Source organism: Micrasema longulum, unplaced genomic scaffold, assembly GCF_059751315.1.
Source record: "Micrasema longulum isolate JH-2025_06_02 unplaced genomic scaffold, ASM5975131v1 h1tg002908l, whole genome shotgun sequence".
NCBI lineage: Eukaryota > Metazoa > Arthropoda > Insecta > Trichoptera > Brachycentridae > Micrasema > Micrasema longulum.
Genome location: NW_028280027.1, coordinates 1 through 23,531, shown reverse-complemented (window position 1 = coordinate 23,531; position 23,531 = coordinate 1). Strand labels below are relative to the sequence as shown.

General features: G+C 39.3%; 1 protein-coding gene across 1 annotated transcript; it reads right to left on the bottom strand.

The window, feature by feature from the left end:
• Positions 1–1,678: 1,678 nt before the first annotated feature.
• Positions 1,679–22,590, bottom strand: LOC148271365 (cytoplasmic FMR1-interacting protein-like). The gene is made up of 16 exons (XM_088241481.1): positions 22,403–22,590; positions 21,296–21,510; positions 20,395–20,528; positions 17,846–18,016; positions 17,640–17,722; positions 17,402–17,544; positions 15,885–16,058; positions 14,427–14,658; positions 12,889–13,088; positions 12,025–12,223; positions 11,363–11,489; positions 10,469–10,672; positions 9,746–9,840; positions 5,999–6,237; positions 4,346–4,493; positions 1,679–1,996 (listed from the first exon to the last, which is right to left on the bottom strand). Exons 2-16 carry the CDS (start codon positions 21,418–21,420, stop codon positions 1,826–1,828), a joined length of 2,445 nt encoding a protein of 814 aa, XP_088097607.1. The 5' UTR covers positions 21,421–21,510; positions 22,403–22,590; the 3' UTR covers positions 1,679–1,825.
• Positions 22,591–23,531: the final 941 nt, after the last annotated feature.

Genomic DNA, 23,531 nt, shown 5'->3' with positions numbered 1-23,531 from the left:
ATATCATTTAGTCCTGTTATAGCAAAATAAATTAAAAATCATAAATATGCCGCTGATATCACGCGCGTGCGCCCCCCATTTTTTATAGCTTACCTGTAAATAAAATCACCATTCGCTACTGATACCTGAAGGGGTTGACATAAAGTATATATCAACAATGATTTGAGTTCGTCCAAATTGTTGTACACAAGGAATGGATTCCACCCTCTAGGGAGCTGTCAATATTAACGAAATTTTCCAAATAATAATCATACATATTAGATTATGTAAGAGGGTGTGTTTGAATGTATTTGTATGAGAGTAAATGTTTATTATTTATTTAGACACATCAACCGACTGAAGACTGAATCTGTTTGACACGACACCCACCACAGAACAGCGTCTCTGTCTTCCTTGCTATGACTTCTATCTTCGTGCTCTCTCTTATACAGGTGTGTTGCTGAATTAGCGGACATTCATTCTTCGCGTAGCAAGGATAAATATTTTTTGTATTTACATATAGCATAGTTATACAAATTTTACTTTCCAAATCGGGTGAGAAAATGTCCATTTGAAGATAACAAAAAATACGAATTCATCATTTTAAAAAATGAGAGAGATATGTCAAGTCTTGTGCCCTATGTCGACTAGTGTGACATCACAGCCACACAAGACTCAAATAAAATAAATGCTGGGTTAAAATTTCCGATTTACATCTAAAAGTGTATCGGTTGACCGATGTGCGTATGAATGAAGTAAAGAAGTACCGAAAGTACGATTGTCTCACACACACAATGCTGCAAGTATTTTATCGCAAAGTTGCCAGTGCTCCACAGTAGCTCTCCGAGCTTCGTTGTGGGTGAGCTTACAGTTTTTTCATGTTTTCAGCGATAACAAACAAACAAACAAACCATCACGCCGTTTCCCCGTAGGGATAGGCAGAGAGGATAGAACGCCATAACACTCTATCTTGGCATACAGACCTCGCTTCCTCTACATTCATACATCTTCTCATGCACGCACGCCGATTATTCCTACTTTTGACATGTCCATCTTCAAGTATTTGATGGACTCGATCGTGCCACGTCTTTCTCGGTCTTCCTCGTTTTCTGCATCCATCAACATTCGCATCGTAGATCCTTTTAGCCGTTCTTTCGCTGTCCATTCGCTCCGCACGTCCAAACCGACGCAGCACCCCCTTCTTGATTCTGTCGATAATGCGTGTCTCAGCCTTACACACTTCACGGATCTTGACATTTGTGCCATCATACATCGTTTTGCCACACATTCGCCTGAGGGATCGCATTTCGATAGCATTCAACCTACTTCATCATCATTTTTCCAATTCCATACTTCGCTCCCATACATTAGAGTCGGCACGAGAACTCCAAACATTTGGACATACTCAGAACGTTGTAGATGAAGCAATAGCCTATGAGTATTCCATTTTTTCAATAGAAAATCTTTCATGTTTGTGTGTGTATCGACTACAAAGCACCGCAACGCGAGGATGTTTTTGGCACAGTTAGGGAAGGTTGAACAATGTAAGATGACATCATTTCGTACGTAAAAAAGGAGCATTCGCATTTCATACAATAATATAATGCAAACAGCATTGTCTTCCAAAGGCGTTAGTCTTTCCGTCACGACCCCCGTCACGCCGGCCCCGTCACGACTCCCGTCACGCCGGCCCCGTCGCGGCTCCCGTCACGCCGGCCCCGTCGCGACTCCCGTCACGCCGGCCCCGTCGCGACCCCCGTCACGCCGGCCCCGTCGCGGCTCCCGTCACGCCGGCCCCGTCGCGACTCCCATCACGCCGGCCGCCGTCGGGCCTCCCGCCGCGCGCCTACATGGCGGCGGGGTGGTGCGGCGGCGGGAAGCAGCGCACGTGCTCCACGGCGGCGCCGCCCCCGCCCGCCCCCGCGCCCGCGCCCTCCAGGTGCCGGTTGAGCGCGGAGAAGATCTGCGAGTTCAGGACCTGGAACCTGCGTATGCGGTCCACCATGCGCTTCAGGTGCTGGAAGAAGACAATGCCTTGAGATATAGAAGAGTGGGCATTTACAGGGTTTATGACCCGTCATCGGCTGGTTTGGGAGGCCACATTGAAAGTCAACAAGTGGAATGGTTTATTTTTTTACAACATATTAGTCAATAATGTATTCTCTTTTATTCTGTCAATTGAACGCGAACAGAAGGAGGTGTCGAAAAAACTCACTTTTGTCTACTTGATAATTCACTTTAAAGGTTTGTAATCGGATAAAATAATATTTGGAAAATTAATTTATCAGATGAATCTCTTCGCAACAATAAAGGTTTCTTTTCCTTTGATCAATAATTAAACAACCTTTCAATATAGCCCTATAAACGATGTTCTGTTGTAATGGTCACTCAATACCTATTAAACTCACGTCCCTCCCTTCATCCCCTCCCTCTTTTTTCAACTATTACTCCGGCAGCACAAAATATTTTCATAACTTAGTTTAAAAGGTATAGGGTGATTATTACAATGGAATCGGGTTGTGGTCCTGCGGCCAGTGTCTCGGACTCACGGACCAAAGGTCCGTGGTTCGAATCCCACTCTACCCCAACTTGATTCCCATTTTCTAATAGTGCGTTATTTACAACTCGTTGAAAATGGCCCTGAAAATGGAATATTTGGGTGAATCATAAGAACGCAAATAATTCTTTTTTGAAAAAAAAAAAAAACATCGTATAATGGGCTATATTGAAAGGTGGTTTGATAGCGAAATATTTCAATATCATTTACATTTAACTCTTTATTATTTGTATGTAAGATTTTAACTCCTGTATCTTTATTAAAGTCTACCTATACCTATTAAACTCAAGCCCCTCCCTTCATCTCCTCCCTTTTTTTAAAACTATTTCTCCGACAACATAAAATATGTTCGTAACCTAATCAGCGCATGTAAGGATTGCTTATTAGAATGCATGTTGTGTTGGTTTTATATTTTTGTGCAACAACTATGGTGAAGGTGGATAGTGGGTTTTGCATGTTGGTTTAATCGATGTCCTGACGAAGAGACGGGTGCGTCTCGAAACCAGTAGTCAAATATTTAATAACATTTAGTGAAATGTTTGACCACGCAGTAAATGTCAACAAATTACAACACGGATGGAAAAATTTTTAGAGAAGGGAATATGGAAGTCTAGGCATTTACAGGGCTTATGACCTGTCACTGGCTGGTTGAGTAACTACACTAAAATCAACAGATAGAAGAATTGAAGAAATATGGCTGTTTAAACGGCCTCCGTGGTGTAGTGGTCAAGACGCTTGACTCACACACGAAAGGTTCCGGGTTCGATTCCCGGTGAGAACCCAAAAATTAAAATGTGATTTTTCTCAAGCCTGGGCGTTCTGTCATGTAATTCACCACTGTAATTGGGCCTCCTGGCCTGTTGTGGTGCAAAAATAAATAAATACATTATAACTAATCAAAAAAAAAAAAAATTATTATAAACACAGGTAAAATAGGGAATGTCACGCAGTGCGTGATGTGGCCACTTAAACCAACCAATGGCAGGTCATACGCCCTGTAAATACCTAGATTTCCATATTCCCTTCTCCGAAATTTTCTCTATCCATGTTGTAATTTGGACATGTGGGCAAACTCAAAATATTGTAATAGATAATATTTCCTTTAGTTCTCTCCTGTCTAGTTTTAAAGATCGTACCCATCTCACATTACGCTTCCCATCCTTACAAGACAAAAATACTTGCTTTTTTAGCTCCAAACCCAAAATATTGTAACACAGTTAATGCTTAAAATACAATTATTATTATTTTATTGATTTTAAGCGAGTAGCTTAAAGCTATATGCTTAAATCTATTTTAACCAAAGTTAGCTGTTGGTGCACTTAAGCTTTTCCCAAACAGATCGAGACCGTTTTTGAACCCATTGAGACTACACCTTGAAATCAGCTCTCGTGGCAGCTTATTCCGACCATCAACAACCCTATTGCTCAGGAAATGCTTCCGTGGATTTAGATAGAATCTCGTTTTCTCCAGCCTGAGACTGTGGCCTCGAAGACGAGCGTCTCGTTTGGGCTCGAACATGGGATCCAAATTTGGCAGCTACAGTGACTGTCGAGTGTCTCGTATGTCTCCATCGGGTCACCCTTTTCTCGCCGTTCCCACAGCGATGTGAGACCGAGAATTTCCAGTCTCTCGACATACGGAAGCCGTTTATTTATTGATAATAAATAAATATTTCTTGTCCATCGTGCCGGGAATCGAACCCGAGACTTCTCGCGCGGCAGGCAAACGCGCTGACCATAACGCCACGAAGCCGACTTGACTTAAATTTAACCAAACATTTTTTTGTCGAGTTTATCTCCAGCTACTCACTATCCCCTTGACCGTGTCGTCCTTGCCGTCCACCCTCTGCACGCGCAGGATGTGGTAGCAGAAGTCCAGGGCCTCGAAGCGGCGCTGCTGGCCCAGCAGCGCGATGATGGTGCAGCCCGCCCAGTGCAGCCCCTCCCCGAACAGTTCCCTGCGAACCACACAGTGGGATTATTTCAATGGAAAATGATTGCGCTCACTCCTCCTCGCTCACGCCTCGCGCCTCTGCTGGGAGAGCGTTCCGTGCCGTAGGACCTACGCGTTCACCAAATTTATTGCGCTGTCTGCGTAGAGGTATAATAACTTTTCCTCTCGCCGTAGACGTAGCTGATCTAAGCGTGAGACGCCTGTCAGCTAGTTCATCTGGAATGCAGAGTTCCCTTAGATATTCCGGAGCAGAGTTGTGCAGTGACTTATACATAAGCCAACAGAGTTTGTATTCGACCCTCTTTGGAAAACGTAGCCAGTGTAGTTCCCGAAGTAGTGGAGTGATATGACTGAACTTAGAGATTCCTTTCCTTTTCCTCTCGCTGTAGACGTAGCCGATCTGCGCGTAAGACGTCCGTCAGACAGTTGAAATTTTGTGGTGCCATACTAAAAAAAGTGATACCACATAAATAAAATTTCCCAATAAAGTAAAACCTCGTTTTTACGTTCCTTGATTTTACGTTTTCCCGCTTTTTACACCAAAATGTTCAGGACCCACTTTTCTTCATACAAATATTAACGTTTTTTACATTTTCCTTAACTCCGGTTTTACGCTTAAAATTTTTCGGAATTCATTTGATGTGTCAAAAAAGCCAAAATTACGTCGCAATAATGATGCCGCGGCCCGCGCGCCGCCGCGTGTGCCACGCGAATGGAGAATAAAAACAGGTAAACAACTAATAAAGGATAAATTATTGTATTAACCTAAATTCAAAGCAAGTGCAGTGTAATTGACCTTTTTGTTTAAGTGTCTTTCTTTAGGGTTAGTCTTAGTTTTCATTTGAGTAAAAACGTCATTGTACAAATCATGATACGCAGTTGACAAACGTTTAGAAACAATAAACTTGTAATGTTATTAAATTGCGATGTTTAAAACAAAACAATAGAAATATTTAAAGTTACAAAAAAGATGGTTTAAAAAGCCGCGATCTATATGACAGTTGATTTTAGTGATGCCATAGAAAAAAAAGTGATACCGTATAAATAAAATTTCCCAACATTTAGGGGAAAAAATATATTATATTATTTTATGCAAATTCAAAATTCTATTTTCGTTTTTTATTATTTACACATAAAATAATTTTAACACGCTGTTTTTAAATCAAATAAAAAAAATATTGACAATTTCCACTTATCACAGTGTTTACTATTTTTTCGGAAGTATACGTACACTATAGTGTAGCAAATCAATTTTATTTTTATGTGATTCCTATTTTTTGCATACATTTATCATTCCCTCTAGCGTTTTCCTCAGTTTTACACTTTTTTTCTTGATCCCTTGAAAAATGTAAAAAGGGGGTTTTGCTGTAGTTGAATCTTACGTTAACGACCGATACCGCGGACAAGGGCGACAGTAATTTTAACTATTTACGCAAACATTACACGACTTCTCGCGTATTCTCCATAGGCCTTCGTCACGTCAAAGGTGACATATTCCTATCCACTCACTCGACGTTGAACTGCGTCTCGCGGACGGGGATGCAGTAGAGGAACTGCAGCGCGGACCAGAGGCGGTGGAACTGCGTGCACTCGTCCGTGTTGGGCGGGTAGTGCGCGGGCGGCGGCGGCTGCCAGACCGGGCCGGTGAGCAGCGCGCGCAGCCGCTGCAGCACGACCCCGAACAGGGACAGCCCGCAGCACAGGCGCTCGCGCGTCAGCAGGTCCCCCTCGCGGGCGATCTGCGCTTGCTGAAACGACCCGCACTGTCAGCTCTTGCTTGTTACAGATGGATAGTTTACATAGAGCTATGTTTGTGAAATGTGGATTATTTAGGTAGCGCTATTTTTGTGAAATGTATAAATTTTTGTAAATTGCGGATAATTTATATAGCGCCATTTTAGTCAAATATATGAATTTTCGTAAATTGCGAATAATTTATAAAGCGCCATTTTAGTGAAATGTGGATAATTCATATGGCGCCATTTTTGAAAAATATATGCATTTTGGAAAAATGCGGATGATTTAATATGGCGTCATTTTTGTGAAATGTGGATATTTTATATAGCGCCATTTTTGTGAAATATATAAATTTTTGTAAATTGCGGATAATTTATATAGCGCCATTTTAGTCAAATATATAAATTTTCGTAAATTGCGAATAATTTATAAAGCGCCATTTTAGTGAAATGTGGATAATTTATATGGCGCCATTTTTGAAAAATATATGCATTTTGGAAAAATGCGGATGATTTAATATGGCGTCATTTTTGTGAAATATGCAAGTTTTTGTGATATATATAAATTTTTGTGAAATGTGGATAATTTATATAGCGTCATTTTTGTGAAATACATTATTTTTTGTTAAGTGTGAAAATTTTAATAGTGCCATATTTGTAAAATATATACATTTGTGTGTAATATGGATAATAATAGCGCCATTTTTAAACATTCACCATTTTGCCTATGTTTGGATGTAAGAAGTAAAAAAATACATAAAATTGTTTTCAGGGGTTGGTTCAGCCGGATGAATCTCACCCGCGTGATAAAGGTTTCAGCTCTTTTACTTCAAAAAAGTCAACAGAGTTGAGGAAATGTGGATGTTCAAACATGGGCAGAATGGTGAATGTTACACGGTGAGTGAAGTGGCTACTTAAACCTGCCCATGACAGGTTATAAGCCCTGTAAATGCCTAGAATTCCATATTCCCGTCTCTAAAATCTTAACTACTCCCTAGGTGAAATCCAGTCTTTCGTTTGCAAACATTTGGACAATCTCAAAATATTGTAAAAGTATCTTAAAAATATGAATTTGGTCTTCCTGAGCCGCGACTGTAAAGGCTTTCTTCATCGGTACATGCCGGGACTGTGTACTCAACTTTTGTACTATCTCTATCTACCTCGGTATCGTCTACTGACTTGTCATTTTGACGGAGGCATTAAGATTAACGAATTAAAACTGATTTTTTCCTTATAACAAATTGCCTTTTTAATTTCTAATATTTCCAAGTTGTCCAATTAAAATACAATATAACTTCGTTTTTACGTTTCTATATTTTACGTTTTCCTGCTTTTTACACCGAAATGTTCAGGACCCATTTTTATTCATACATTCTCATACAAATATTCCCCCAATTAACGTTTTTCATGACCCCGGTTTTACGTTAAAAAAAATTCGGAATTCATTTGATGTGTCAAAAAAGCCAAAATTACATCGTAATAATGATGCCGCGGCCCGCACGCCGCCGCGTGTGCCACGCGAATGAAGAATAAAAACAGGTAAACAACTAATAAAGGATAAATTATTGTCTTAACCTAAATTCAAAGCAGGTGCAGTGTAATTGACCTTTTTGTTTCAGTGTCTTCCTTTTGGGTTAGTCTTAGTTTTCATTTGAACAAAAACGTCATATTGACTTGTACAAATCATGATACGCAGTTGACAAACGTTTAGAAACAACAAAGTTTTAATATCATTAAATTGCGATGTTTAAAACATAGCACTAGAAAAATTTAAAGCTATAAAAAAGATGATTTAAATAGTTGTCATAAAAGTGGAAACAATTTTACCGCGATCTATATGACAGTTGTTTTTAGTGATGCCATAGAAAAAAAGGTGATACTGTACAAATAAAATTTCCTAACATTTTATGCAAATTTAAAATTCTATAAACGTTTTTTTTTTTATTTACACATAAAATAATTTTAACACGCTGTATTTAAATCAAATAAAAAAACTGATTACACAATATTGTTTAAAAATATAAAAATATTTTTAGTGAAATCATTGAAAATAGTTAAAAAAAATATTGACAATGAGGAATTCCACTGTTTTCTAATTTTTTTTTTTCTATTAGCGTACTATTTAACTAAGCAGATTTTTTTTATTTTTTGGTGCGTTATTTACAAAGATATGATTTTTTAAAGTTACATTTATCAAATACCGCGCCAAATGACTGTAATCAGTGTGTCACTTTTCGGTAGTGACGTCATGAAACGGTTGGCGTTCTTACTTTCACTGACCGCGGTAAGTTGTATTTCTCCAGCCAATAACAAAACTGACAAGAATCTATGGAATATTGCTTTGATTACTTCATTTAGTCGATCGTAATTTGCTCATTTCTATGTTATGGTTGTTTTTACGAACGTTTCCATTTAGAAAAAATTAGAAAGTTGACATAATCTCTGGTTGAAATGTCAAATTATACTGTTTTTTTCTATGGTCAAAACGTTCCTTACAAGGTGCGGGGGCTTTAAAGCGGAAACCGGAAATACTACACGTAGATATAAGGAGTGGCGTAATTATTTACGATTTTAAAATGAATACTATTTTTTATATTTTTTATATTTTTTATTTATTTTTGCGTGCGTTTTTAAGATATTTCATCCTACTCCAAAATTTTTAAATGTTCACATGGACACGAAAACATTTTTCAAATTTAATCCCGGGTCGGGCTGGAATTCCTCATTACCACTTATCCCCGTTTTTACAAATTTTCTGGAAGTATATGTACACTATAGTGTAGAAAATCAATATTATTTTTATGTAATTCCCATTGTTTCCATACATCTTTAATTTCCTACCTTTTTCAACGTTCCAATCCGCCGGTTGCTAAATAATAATAACTATGGCTCGCATGCACCAATGTCCTGATTGTGTCGTATTGTAAACTCGAGACAAGATCTGGACTTTTTTGGTGCAAGTCTTTATAGATTTAAAAATTCACTAAGATAGACCGGATATTGTCTTGAGCTAGTAATTTTTATTTTAGCTTTTATTTAATTAATTTTTTAATTTTTTTTTATTTAATAGCATAATTATACATTTTTACAATTTAAAAAAAAAAAATCACTTGTTTTATTTTTAATAAAACTAAAATCCCACCAAGCCACTTTTTGTAGCTTGTTGGTGAAGATTATATTTATACTGACTTAATAATATTATTTACATTTATAAAAACAATGAATAACAGATAAAAATTAACAGCCGGAAAGATCAGAATAAACATGTTTATACAAATAATAATATATAAATTTATTTTTTGCCTGTATCTATTATAAGAAATTGTATTTGCCATCGTTAGAATGGACTGCGTAAGTCCGTCCAATAAATAAATAAATTTAGCGTTTTCCTCATTTTTTTCTTGCTCCCTTGAAAAATGTAAAAAGGAAATTGAACTGTATTTTATTTTCAACATGGAGAACTATTATTCCAGCGTCTTTATTGAAAAGTCTAATGTTTTAATTACTGGATCACACTTACTTTGGCCGTGCCGAGTTTCTCGATGTTGGGAACGATCTGCAGAGTGGCGTACTTCACTTCCATCCTCTTCTGTTTTACGTCTGGCTTCTCCCCGTCTGCGGACGACAAATCGCATATTAATTATTAAATATTTCATAACCTAATCGGCGCATGTAAGCCCTACTAAAATGCATGACGCGTTGGTTATATATTTTGTGCAACAAACGGTGAAGTTGTACAGCGGGTTTCGCATGTCGGTTTGATCGGTGTCCTGACGCGACCGGGCGACATAGAAAATTATCCTCGGCTCTGCCCGACCGAGTCTCTCCAGGGTATGCTCGGCTACAACAGTTTAGAGACTAGAAGGAATGTGGATTTGACTACATATTTTTAACCATTGTTGCGCGGTATGGTCGATAATCCCGAGATTATGAGGAGCATCGGTTTATATGTTTCTGGTAATTACCTAAGACAGCGTCAGCGTACCTTGCCGATGGTTATTCCTATTGAAAGCACTACCTTTAGGCTGAACGACATCGCTCTGGATGTTGATCTGTTCCATGTATCCGAAGGAATTTTCCGGAGCAGGATTCTCCTACTACTTTGACATGAGTCTCTTTCGTGTATTTTTTTTCTTTTTTATAATATGTACGTATTGAATATATTTTTGTAACGTATATGTTGTATTTAAAATAAAAGAATTGAATTGAATTGAAAAAGTCATCTCTGTAATGAGCCGCGTACCCTGGCAGTGCAGCTTGGGCAGGATGTTCTGGAAGGGCGCGGCGTGCAGCAGGTCGGCGATCTCCTCCTGGCCGAGGGCCTGCTCGCACAGCAGGCAGAACAGGATGGTGTTGCCGAGCTCGCGCAGCGCGTGGAACAGCTCCGTGCGCGCCTCGCCGTACTGCACGATGTCCGTCAGCTGCGCGTGGTAGTATCCCAGCACGCCTGTGACAAAAACAGGTTGAAATTTTTTTGGGTTGAAGTTTTAGGTTGAAATTTTTTCAAAACTCGTTTGATCTGTCAAAAGAAGCCAAGCCGCGCGCCGCCGCGGTTGCCCAAAACGGTGAATAAAATCAAGGGCAACAAAAAAATGTGTAAATTGTTGTCTCAACTAAATTCAAAGTAGATTCAGTATAATTGACCATTTTGTTTAAGTGTCTAAATTTGACTTTTTACTAAATTGTGACGTGCAGTTGACGCATGTTTAGGAAGAATAAAGTCTACAAATTAGGATGCAGAAAGTTTAAAAATGTGGCAATAGAAATATTATTTGAAGTTATTAACATAATGTGAAAAGGAGATAGTTTAAACAGTTATCATAAAAGTGTGAAACAGTTTTGCCGCGATGTAAATGACAGTTGAAATTTTGTGGTGCCATACTAAAAAAAGTGATACCATATAAATAAAACTTCATAATATTTAGGGGAAAAATCATCGTATGCATTTTATGCAAATTCATATTTTTATTTTTGTGTTTTTAAGATTACATACCTACATAAAATTATAAATACGAGTTTGTCGAGTTGTTTACGCTTAAATCAGTCACGGAAACAACAAGCCGCTCGCTTAGAATCAAAATATTTACTGTCAGATGCGGGTAATTCTTACGGTCGAAGATGAAACTTCTATCTTTACCTGGAGAGCCGTAGTCGTAGCGCGGCAGCTTGCACAGCGGAGGCATGGCGGCGGCTAGAGCGCGCGCAAACTGCGACAGACTCCCCTGTATCAGTCCCTTTGCCACCCCGAGCAGCTCCTCGAGCACCTGGAACCGGAGACACAACTCAGAATGAGGGTTATGTTTGGTCCTTCGAACCGGATAATTCTCATTGTGTCACAAATAATTTTAAAGAGGTACTAATTTTTGTACCTCAGAATGTAAAATATGGGAGTCCATTTTTGGCAAGCAGAAATTACATAGTCAACGATATTTTTGTCTCATGAGTACCAATAGGTGCTTAATTTGTTGCAACTCTTCCATCTGTTGACTTTTGCAAAGTTAAAAAGCTGAAACTTTTATCATGCGGGTGAGATTCTTCCGGCTGAACTAATTCACCTACTAGGCAACGCCTGAAAACAATTTTCCAATTTTCATGCTTCTTCTTTTATTAGTTAGTTAATTCAACAATGTTTTGAGTATGTCCAAATGTTTGACAGAATGATGATGGCTTATTTTAAGTGAGATTTCAGTGTTTCGTTTGGTCCTTCGAACCGGAAAATCTTCAGTCGTAATGAACTTGTGCACCGACATTTGGTCCTTCGAGCCGGATATTCGCACCGGTTATGTGTCTCGCACTCACCACGGCCACGCCCTGGTAGCCGAGCAGGCGCACGAGCGCGTGCAGGTGCTGCGGGCCCACGAAGCCCGAGTACTGCGCGTACTGGGTGGAGTACGCCAGGCTCAGCTGCTTGGAGCCCCACAGGTGGGCGTGCGCCGCCTGCGGGGGCTTCTCACGCTGGACGGCGGCCCCGAAGTGGACGGTGCGCGTCTTCACGAATCTGGAAACAGAATCACATCAAGTCATTCCATTGCTAATGATTTTGAGAAAATTATCAATAAAAACTGGCGCTTTTGATCAAAGTAGGCATCTTCAAGACTGGTAAATTGTTTTGAAGGTGTATGTATAGTGGGTTTTGCATGTTGGTTTAATTAGTGTCCTGACAAAGAGACGGGTACGTCTCGAAACCGGTAGACATAGAAAAGTGGTTATATACAAATATTTAACAACATTTAGTAAAAAATATAATATTATTGATATTTTAAGCATTAACTTTGTGGTCAAACATTTCACTAAATGTTATTAAATATTTGTATATAACCACTTACCGACTTTTCTATGTCTACCGGTTTCGAGACATACCCGTCTCTTCGTCTAAAATGTTGGTTTAATTGGTGTCCTGACAGTAAAAATATACAAATATTTAATAACATTTATTGAAAAATATAAGTTCACATGACAATGACAGGTCATAAGCCCTGTAAATGCCTATACTTACATATTGCCTCCTCTAAAATGTTCTTCATCTCTGTTGTAATACATTTAAAATGAATTTCATAGGTTGGTTGTTGATTTGCAGGCCAATGTACAGCTAAAATTTTAAAAATAACCAAACAAAATGGGTCCAAGCTCAGACCCTTGCGGTATTCCAACATCGGTAGCTACCTGTTTGTGGCGGCGTTGTAGCAGTAGTTGGGCAGGAAGTCGTAGTTGAGCTCCCAGAAGACGTGCAGCGCCACGCGGCCGTAGGGCGCCAGCACGCTGTGGTCGGCCTCGCGGAGCACGGCCTCCCAGGGGTCGAGGGTCAGCCAGCGCGACAGCAGACGGTGGCAGAGCCTGTTCACGGCCAGCAGCCCCTCCAGCTCCTGCGGAGGGACGTTACATGTGTAAGGAGACATTACATGTGCAGAGATATTATTAATATTTTTTTATTTATTTACTTATAGGTTGGTAATTACAAATTATTTGAGACATGAGTCCCAACTCCATGGGACTAAAAGTCCTGTGTTGAGTTGGGACGAATATGTGCAGAGACATTACACGAGTGTAAAGAGATAAAACATGTGTAGATAGAAAAAGACACGCAGAGAGACATTAAAAGTGTGGAGAGACATTACATTACATGTGAAGGTAGATATTATGTGTGTAGATAGACATTAGACGTGTAGAGACATTTCACGTGTAGAGAGATATTACGTGTGTGGAGACAAATTACAAATGTAGATAAATTACATTCATAATGAGACATTACATTCATATTCATGGAGAGACATTACATTCATATTCATGGAGAGACATTACATTCATGTAAAATACATTACATTCATAGAGAGAAGTTAAATTCGTTGAGACATTAAATTTACCTGTTTACTGTGAATTTTTTCTACAAATATCATTTAAGTCTAATGAGGAAGTTCAGTGTTATGGGAAATTGGATATGAAGATGTTAGGATTTGTTCTACGTACTGCCAGGGTTTTCGGAAATACCCGCGTACTGAGAATTCTTTACAACTCTTCGGTGCGAAGTAGACTCGAGAGTGGCTCGATGATTCGGGGGCCACATGAACTGAAGTACTCTCTTATTATAGAGAAAATCCAAAAGGAGATATCTCTACATGAGAGAGTGCGGGTATTATCCTCGGCTCTACCCGACCGAGTCTCCCCAGGGTATGCTCGGCTACAGCAGTTTAGAGACTAGAAGGAATGTGTATTTGACTACACATTTTTATCCATTGTTGCGCGGTATGGTCAATAATCTTGAAATTATGATGATCATTGGTTTGTATGTTCCTGATAATTACCTAAAACAGCGTCAGCATCAATTGTTTCATATTCCGATATACAGGAGCACCCTGCCGTTGGAAGGGCTATCGCTACGCTGAACAACATCGCTCTGGATGTTGAACTGTTCCATGTTACCGAAGGGGTTTTCCGGAGCAGGATTCTCCTACAACTTTGACACGAGTCTCTTTCATGTATTTTTTCTTTTTTATAATATGTACGTATTGAATATATGTTTGTAATGTATATGTTATATTTAAAATAAATGAATTGAATTGAATGAAAAATGTTTTCAAAATGTCTGAAAAAATTAACAAAGTTGCCAATCAACCAATGATTGAGTGTTGTGATGGGTTTCGGGTTTCAGGGAAGCCAACTCATCGAAGAGCCCCACTAAACGAAAAGTGCACAGAGGGACTCACCACGACGCCGGTGATGTCGCCCGCCTCGAACTTGGCCACGGCGCAGCACAGCGAGCGGTGCATGTCGGCGTTGAGGCGCTGCGCCAGCAGCCGCGCCAGGTCCACGCAGCGGCCCAGCAGCGCCACGTGGCGCTGGCGCAGCAGCGCGCCGTAGCGCGACGCGGCCGGCTGCGCGAGGCTCCACGCGCCGCGCGACACGCACTCGCCCCGGTAGCGCTTGTCCAGCAGGATGCTGCACGCGACACATTACTCATATCAATTTGAAATAAATGTTGGTACGTAAAACTCACACGTTTAATAAATGCGCAGCAAAACCCCTGAACTATCATGTCCAAGGGACAGACAAAAAAAGTGTTAATAAAAGAGTGAAAAAATTCATTCAGAATTAACAATGTTTTGAGTATGTCCCAATATTTGCAGACAGGCTGGATATTCAGAGCTAAAATTTTTGCAACAAAGAGTGAAAGCATTTTTGAGGAGGGAATATGAAAGTCTAGGCATTCACAGGGCTTATGACCTGTCATTGGCTGGTTTAAGTAGCCACTTTACACACTGCGTAACATTCACCATTCTGCCTAGGTATGTTTAAACATCCACATTTCCTTGACTCTTCCGTCTGTTGACTTTTGCGAAGTAAAGGAGCCGAAACCTTTAACCAGCCATTGACAGGTCATAAGCCCTGTAGATTCCTGGACTTCTATATTACCTTCTCTTAAATGTTCTTCATTTCTGTTGTAATATGTTAATATAAACAGCTCCCCAGGGAGTTGAATCCAGTCCTTGTCTACAAAAATTTGGACAAACTGTAAATTGGCCACTTTAACCAGCCATTGACAGGTCATAAGCCCTGTAGATGCCTGGACTTCTATATTACCTTCTCTTAAATGTTCTTCATCTCTGTTGTAATATGTTCATTTGATGTGTCAAAAAAGCCAAAATTACGTCGTAATAACGATGCCGCGGCCCGCGCGCCGCCGCGTGTGCCACGCGAATGAAGAATAAAAACAGGTAAACAACTAATAAAGGATAAATTATTGTCTTAACCTAAATTCAAAGCAGGTGCAGTATAATTGACCTTTTTTTAAAGTGTCTTTCTTTAGGGTTACAAAGTTTGTCCAATAATAGTTAAAATATATCAATAGATGAAAAATATATCTTGCTCTAACTATAATGCTTTTTTACAGGATATATAGATAGAGGAAAGACTGTTGTGCATAGTTAGCGCTGCAGACTGGCAGATGGAATAAATACTTATTTCTGGTCGCGCGAAAGGGGACATTGAGATTAATTTTGGAGAGTAGATTAAAAGAGTCTACTTTATTATTTAATAATTTATGTAAATAGTAAATAAATATTTATGTCCACGCTGCCAGGAATTTAACCGGAGTATTAAAGATGCTTAGCCGTCCCAGAAGCTGGCGGTAACAGATCAGGCGTAGAGCCCTTTGGTCACATTACCTGGCAGCCAGCTGCTTGTAGTGGGCGTATATTTGTTCGGAGAGCTTGTAGACAAACTGGTCGAAGCACAGGTTCACCTCGGCCTCTACTTCGTCGTACAAGAACTGCTTCTTGAAGACTGCCAGGGCGTACTGCGCGGAGTCGTTGTAGAGGTCCAGGGGATATAGCACGTATCTGCAACAAGACAAATTGGTCACCATGGAAGATTCCACGGTTGTTGTAATGACAGAAATCGAGATTATAAAAATTTCCTCACTACTGAATATTTGACGAATTTTGTCACCAAGGCAGATTCCACAATTTTGTCACCACTGTAGATTCTACTAATTTGGTAACTGGGCTGGTATTCCAAACGCTCTCGTGGCCATATTATCTTGTGTATTTACATACAAAATACACGAGAGTGGTTCAGAATATCACCCCTGGAGCACATTCAAGGAATTTCATCACTATTGTAGATTCTACTTATTCAATCATTAGTGTAGATTCTACGAATTACATCACAACGGTGGATTCTACTAATTTGATTACTAGGGTAGATTATATGACTTTTATCACCGCTGAAAATTTCACTAATTTGGTCACTAAGGCAAATTCTACAAACACCACTGTAGATTCTACTAATTTGGTAACTGAAGCACATTCTATGAATTTTATCACTATTCTACATCCTTATTCAATAAGTAGTGTTTATATGACTTTTATCACCACCGAAAATTCTACCAATTTGGTCACCAAGGTAAATTCCACAAATTTTGTCACTACTGTAGATTCTAAAAATTTTGTCACCACTGTAGATTCTACAAATTTTGTCACCACTGTTACAAATTAAGTCACTAGAGCAGATCCTACAAATTTCGTCACTACTGCAGATTTTAATAATTTGATCACTAGGGTAGATATCACAATTTTTTCACTACTGAAGATTCTACTCATTTGGCCACTAGGACAGATTCTACAACTCTAACCCCTACTATAGATTCAGCGAGTATTATCGCTATTACAAATTTGATCGGTAAGTAGTGTAGAGATTTCGAAAATTGAGCAAAATTTTCATTTTTTAACTCATATGAGACTGTAAGTATTCGGATAATACCCACATCTGAAACTATGAACTGTGAAGTGCTTCAAACAAGAGACGCAAACAGAACTTAAAGTGAGTAAAAAAATTCTATACAGTCCACAACATTCTATCTGTTTTCAGTTTGCAAAACCTTGTCACTACCGCAGGTTTGACGAATTAAGTATTACAAATTTGATCAATAGATAGTGTAAAGATTTAGAAAATTGAGCTAAATTTTCATTTTTAAACTCATATAAGACTATGTATCCCGATCCTACCCACATCTGAAACTATAAACTGTGAAGTGCGTCAAACAAGAGACGCAAACAGAACTTAAAGTGAGTAAAAACTTTCTATACAGTCCACAACATTATATCTGTTGTCAGTTTGCAAAACCTTGTCACTACCGCAGGTTGGACGAATTCAGCAACCAGTTTAGATTTTCCATACTCACTCCATCATGCTGGGTTCCTTGGTACGGAGTATATGGTCCGTCAGTATCCACGGCATGGACATTTCTATGGGGAACTGGATCCGCTTCTCCATGGTGATAAGGTCGCTGCACTCTTCGTTGTGCTTGTGACGCACGGTGCATTTCTGGAAAAACACCGTAATTGGCTCGATCAAATCACCGTACATTCCCATGGTAAAAGCGAGTAAAATTTATTGACTGGAGACTCGGCAGTTCTTACATTGATTCTTCGGCCCATAGTCATCTCCAAGTAGAACTCTCTGTACCACAGCTGGGAGAGATCGCAGCATTTCTGGAGAGACTCTGAAAGCAAACAAAATATTTATGTCAAAGGTCAAATCACTGATGCCCTGTAAAGCCAAATTTGAAGGAGACTCTGTCACCCTCATATGTATATGTATATAGTGCTGAATAAGCCAAGTTTACCTGAAAAGGACAGCAGATAGTTCCAGAAGAAGCTGGCGCGGTGGAACGTGTCGATCTGCTGCAGAGTGGTGGCGTCGAGGTCGCGTCGCAGCGTCCGCTTCCCTCCCGACTTGTCCGCGATGAGCGCCTCCAGCTGGGTACGCACCATGTAGAGTTGCGTCGACGACGGACCTGGTTTACACGGGTCCATCATTATCCATATTAGGTGTTAACCAATATCACCAATAGCAAAACACAACAATAAAGGGTATACAGAATTCAAAACGTTGCGTTTGCTTTTACATCAAATATATTACAAGCCTATCTGGTTGCGAATTATTTGGGTATGCATTGTTCAAGTATTGTACCAACTTCTACATCCTTTGTACCCACAACCACTGTTCACTTCTCACCTCAGTTTTCTTTGATCACCCGTCACATAAAGACCTCGCGTCATGAATTGCGCGATTATTTCATTGAACGTATGCCGCATTATAGACTTTGTTTCCACCAACCACCAGTGTTGAGCTCCAGATTGGGGCCTGCCCTTGTATTGGTTCCGCTCGCAATTGGCCAGTCGGACCACAGCAATTCCATCAAGAACGAAGATAAGGTTAGTGGCCTCCGTTCCTAATCCATCTCATTTGTTGGGGTTGTGACGATTGACACTGTTTACCGCATATCGAGGATACTCACATATTTTCATTAAAATTAAATACAGTTCACTCCGCTAAATAATATCGTAGAACAACAGAGATTAAGAAAATTTAAGAGAAGGTAATATAGAAGTCTAGGCTTCTACAGGGCTTATGACCGGTCAATGGCTGGTTTATGTGGCCTCTTTACACACTGTGTAACATTCACCATTCTGCCCATATTTGAACATCTATATTCCTTCAATTCTTTCATCTGTTAATGTTTGTGAAGTTAAACAGCTGAAACCTTTGTTGTTGCCTAGTATGTAGGTGAAATAATTCAATTAGATGAATCTCACACGCATAAATAAAGGTTTCAGCTCTTTAACTTCACAAACATTAACAGATGAAAGAATTGAAGGAATATATAGATGTTCAAACATAGTCAAAATGGTGAATGTTACACAATATATGTATATTTGGATAATTAATATGGCGCCATTTTTATGAAAATCACCTCAAGGGCGCTGCACAATAAATAAATATCCCAGCACGTCTTGTAGCTACAGAGCGCATGGACTGTTGAGATTCTAGTTCCTCGTCTCATCATATCATGATAAATTACAGTATTGATATATAGGAGCTAGATTACAGCACGTCTTGCAGCTACAGAGAGCATGTACAATAAGAAATCTATCCCCTTTAAGAGTTTTAGTGATATTTTTAAAATGAAATAAAAAACTAATTTATAAAAATAGAAGTTAGATTACAACAAGTCTTGCAGCTACTGAGCGCATGGACAGTTGGAATTCTACACATCATTTACTAAATTTAGATTTTTTATAGTTCATAACATTTACCTATTGAAGCTAGATTACTAATTGTCTTGCAGCTACAAAGTGCATGGACGAGTAAATTCTAGCAACTTGAAATTATCAATAAATTTACAAAAATAAACATTGAGCATAATAGTACATTTGTTAAGTGTTCTTGCTAAAAAGTAAACAATAAAAAAACTAACAGATAAAGCACCGTTTCAACACTATGGATAACAAAACAGATCAAAATATATTTATAACTAGCGGACCCAAAATTGTCCTGCCCGAAAGTTGGCTTGCCTGTTATTAGCTTGGAAAAAGACTTTTCATTGATAAGTATGTACCTAGGTACTTGTTTATGATTGAATTCCAAAACTAAAAATTATTAATATTCAAATATTAAATTTAAGTAGGTACCTAGGTACTTGTTCGTGGTTGAGTTCCAAAACATAAAAAAATTCATTTTCAAATGTAGAATTCTTTTTGCAAATGTCAAACTTTGCTCTTCTCACCAACAGGGGTGCACTTTATTCATGAATGCGATTTTTCAAAATGTACTGAATGTTAGTTAATATTATTTTAGTATTACCAAAAATCCAATTAAAATAAATAAATAGGAAGAAATTATAAGGAATGTATCTGATTGGGATCCATAAAAAGCAAATGTTGTTTGTAAACATTCAAAAACAAACTTTTTTAAACAAGATGAGGTAGATGAAAAAAAGATTTATGCTTATAACTTTTTTTTTACAGATTTGATTGAAAATTTTAATATCTACGAACACGCGGAGCGAAAAGATCTACACTTCGCTGAAAACTGGACGTAAATCGGTTAAGTCGTTTAGGAGTTCAGTGACATCACACGTACAGAAGAATTATATATATATAAAGATAAATAAAATGTGTAAAGTGGCCACATAAACCAGCCAATGACAGGTCAAAAGCCCTGTAAATGCCTAGACTTCCATATTCCCTGCTCTAAAATGTTCTCCGTGATATTTTTCCATTTTTAAGGCATATTTATGTGGTATGTCGCAGAAAAAGCAGACACCGGGCTAAATCCACATTCTGTATTCTGTCTCTGTTGTACAAAATACACGCATAAGCCACGACTCACCAACGTTCCTGCTGGGAATGCGATAGTTGAATTCCTTATCGGGGGCGTCCTTCTTCCCGCGAAGAGCCGGATCGTTCTCCGGGTCCAGCCCGGAAGCCCAGTCTCCGCAGGTCTCTCTCACTGACACCATGATGCTGAAAGCCGAGAACCTCCCATAGAATATCACGAGTGAATCGTTTAGTTCTTCGTTGACCACACACAAGATTCCCAGGGAAGACTGCACATTATTAAGTGAAACAATGTCCCTTTGAAAGGAGGCTACATTTCATCAAGGTAAAACTATGTCCCTTTGAAGGGAGGCTATATTTCATCAAGGTTAAACTATGTCCCTTTGAAGGGAGGCTATATTTCATCAAGGTTAAACTATGTCCCATTGAAAGGAGGTTACATTTCATCAAGGTAAAACTATGTCCCTTTGAAGGGAGGCTATATTTCATCAAGGTTAAACTATGTCCCATTGAAAGGAGGCTACATCCCATCAAGGTAAAACGATGTCCCATTGAAGTGAGGCTACATCCCATCAAGCTAAAATTATGTGCCTTTGAAGGGAGGCTACGTCCCATCAGATAAAAGTATGTCCCTTCGAAGGGAAGCTACATTTCATCAAGGTAAAACTATGTCTTTTTGAAGGAAGGCTACATTTCATCAAGGTAAAACTATGTCCCTTTGAAAGGAGGCTACATCCCATCAAGGTAAAACTATGTCCCTTTGAAGGGAGGCTACATTTCATCAAGGTAAAACTATGTCCCTTTGAAAGGAGGCTATATCCCATCAAGGTAAAACTATATCCCTTTGAAGGGAGGCTACACCCCATCAAGGTAATACTGTGTCCCTATCAAGGGAGGCCTCCACTGCTCGGAGGGAGAGTCCACCCGCCCAGCTGTACGGTCGGTTAGGTTACCTTCTGATGAGGTCGCGCTTGTTCTTGATGGCCTTCCGCAGCGGCTCGCGCAGCGTCTGCTGCACGAACTTCTGCAGCGTGGCGTGCACGCTGCGGCGCGCGGCGTCCGCGAACACCCCCTCCATGCGCGCCAGCAGCGCCTGCAGCCCCTTGACGGTCGCGATCACCTCCACGAGGGCCAGCTTCTCCTCCGACGTGTAGTTGTACCGAGTGGCCTGCGACGGGGTACAGCAACAGCTCAATACACATCTACTATCATAGTTTACATAGTTTCTCTAAATAATTACTGGCATACTAATGTCAATAGTGAAGGGAAATTACTGATCACTGATCATGTACCGATCAAATCGATTTTACCAGTTTTTTCATGCAAACATGAAACTCTGTTTCCGAAAATTGATATAAAAACGCAAAAACAAGCCTATTATAGTGTGTTTAAGACAATTATTCACCAAAAAATAAGACATTTATACTTTTTTCATGAACAACATCAAATTAATTATTTTTTTATTCGATCGATTTACATTGATCAATTTGTCCCATCTCAAGCGTTCTTGCAAAATGATGTAACCTTGTAAGAACGTTGTGAATAATTAGGTTTATTTTAGTTTTAAAGCTGATTTTATATTACAATATTTGAGTTTGTCCAAATGTTCGTAGACAAAAGACTGGATTTCACCCCCTCGGGAGTCATTAAGATTAAAATCAACAAATGGAAGAATTAAAGAAATATGGATGTTCAAACATAGGCAAAATGGTGAATGTTACACAGTGTGTAAAGTGGCCACTTAAACCAGCCAATGACAGGTCATAAGCCCTGTAAATGCCTAGACTTCCATATTCCCTTATTTGAGGTATTCTCCATCTCTGTTGTAATTTGCTGATTTTATATATTTATGTTGATTTATATGTAAAGCATTGTATTAAAAACATTCATTAACACGGCAGATTCAAATGATTTTTCGTGTGTCAATATAAACAACTCCTTAGAAGTTACTACAAAGTTATGTCATCACTTTTTCTGACAAATGTCATTCTAATCAAGCAACATTTTAAGGACTATAGGAAAGGCTGCCAGCCCGTGTTAAATAATAAAGACCGTCTCACCCTCTCGTACTCCTCGGCTTCCACGGGACAGTCGGGGTTGCGGTGATGGTCCGTCGGGTGGAGCAGCTTCCAGGAGCAGTGCTCCGTGAGCACCGACGCCCAGCCGGACAGGAGCTGCAGCCCCCGCAGGGCCAGCTCTGTGGTGGCCGCGTTCTCCTCCTCGGAGCCGGACTCCTTGTACGTGGTGGTGACCTGCGATACGGAGGTATTTATTTAAATACTGTTGAATGTTGTATTTTTTAGTGCATTTAAAATTAAATCAAAATACCATTTCACATTTTTTTTCCTACAATCAACCAACTTGTTGGTCGGAAAAGTTAGCCTTAGACAGTTTATATGTGTTCTTATTATCTTTGGATAATTTATACAACACCATTATTTTGTGAAAATCACCTCAGTAAATAAGGATCCTAGCACGTCTTGCAGCTACAGAGCGCGTGGACGATTGGGTTTCAAGTTCCTAGTTTCCAATTATGATCTATTTCAATTTATTTCAACAGAGAGGAAAAAACATTTTTGAGAAGGAAATATGAAAGTCTAGGCATTTACAGGGCTTATGACCTGTCATCGGCTGGTTTAAGAGGCCACTTTACACACTGTGTAAGATTCACCATTCTGTCCATGTTTGAACATCCACATTTCCTCAACTCTTCCATCTGTTGACTTTTGTGAAGTAAAAGGGCTGAAACCTTTATCACGTGGGTGAGATTCATCCAGTTGAACCAAATCACCTACTTTCCAATTTTTATGCTTCTTCTTTTACCAGGTAGTAATTCAACAGGCCACTTGAACCAGCCGATGACAGGTCATAAGCCCTGTAAATGCCTAGACTTTCATATTTCCTTCTCAAAAATGTTTTCCCTCTCTGTTGAAATAAATTTAAATATGAATAACTCCCCAGGGAAGAAATCCAGCCAGTCTGCAAGCATTTGGACATACTCAAACATTGATGATCTATTTCAATTATTCATTCATTTATTCATATTTTTCTCTTACAAACTATAATTAATAATAAAAATAATGTGACCTCACTGGGGTTACTCGTGCCGAGGACACTTAACAATATACTATTTTGAAATATTATTACATTTGAAAATAAACAAAGAAGACTAACTTAATAAACAGAGAA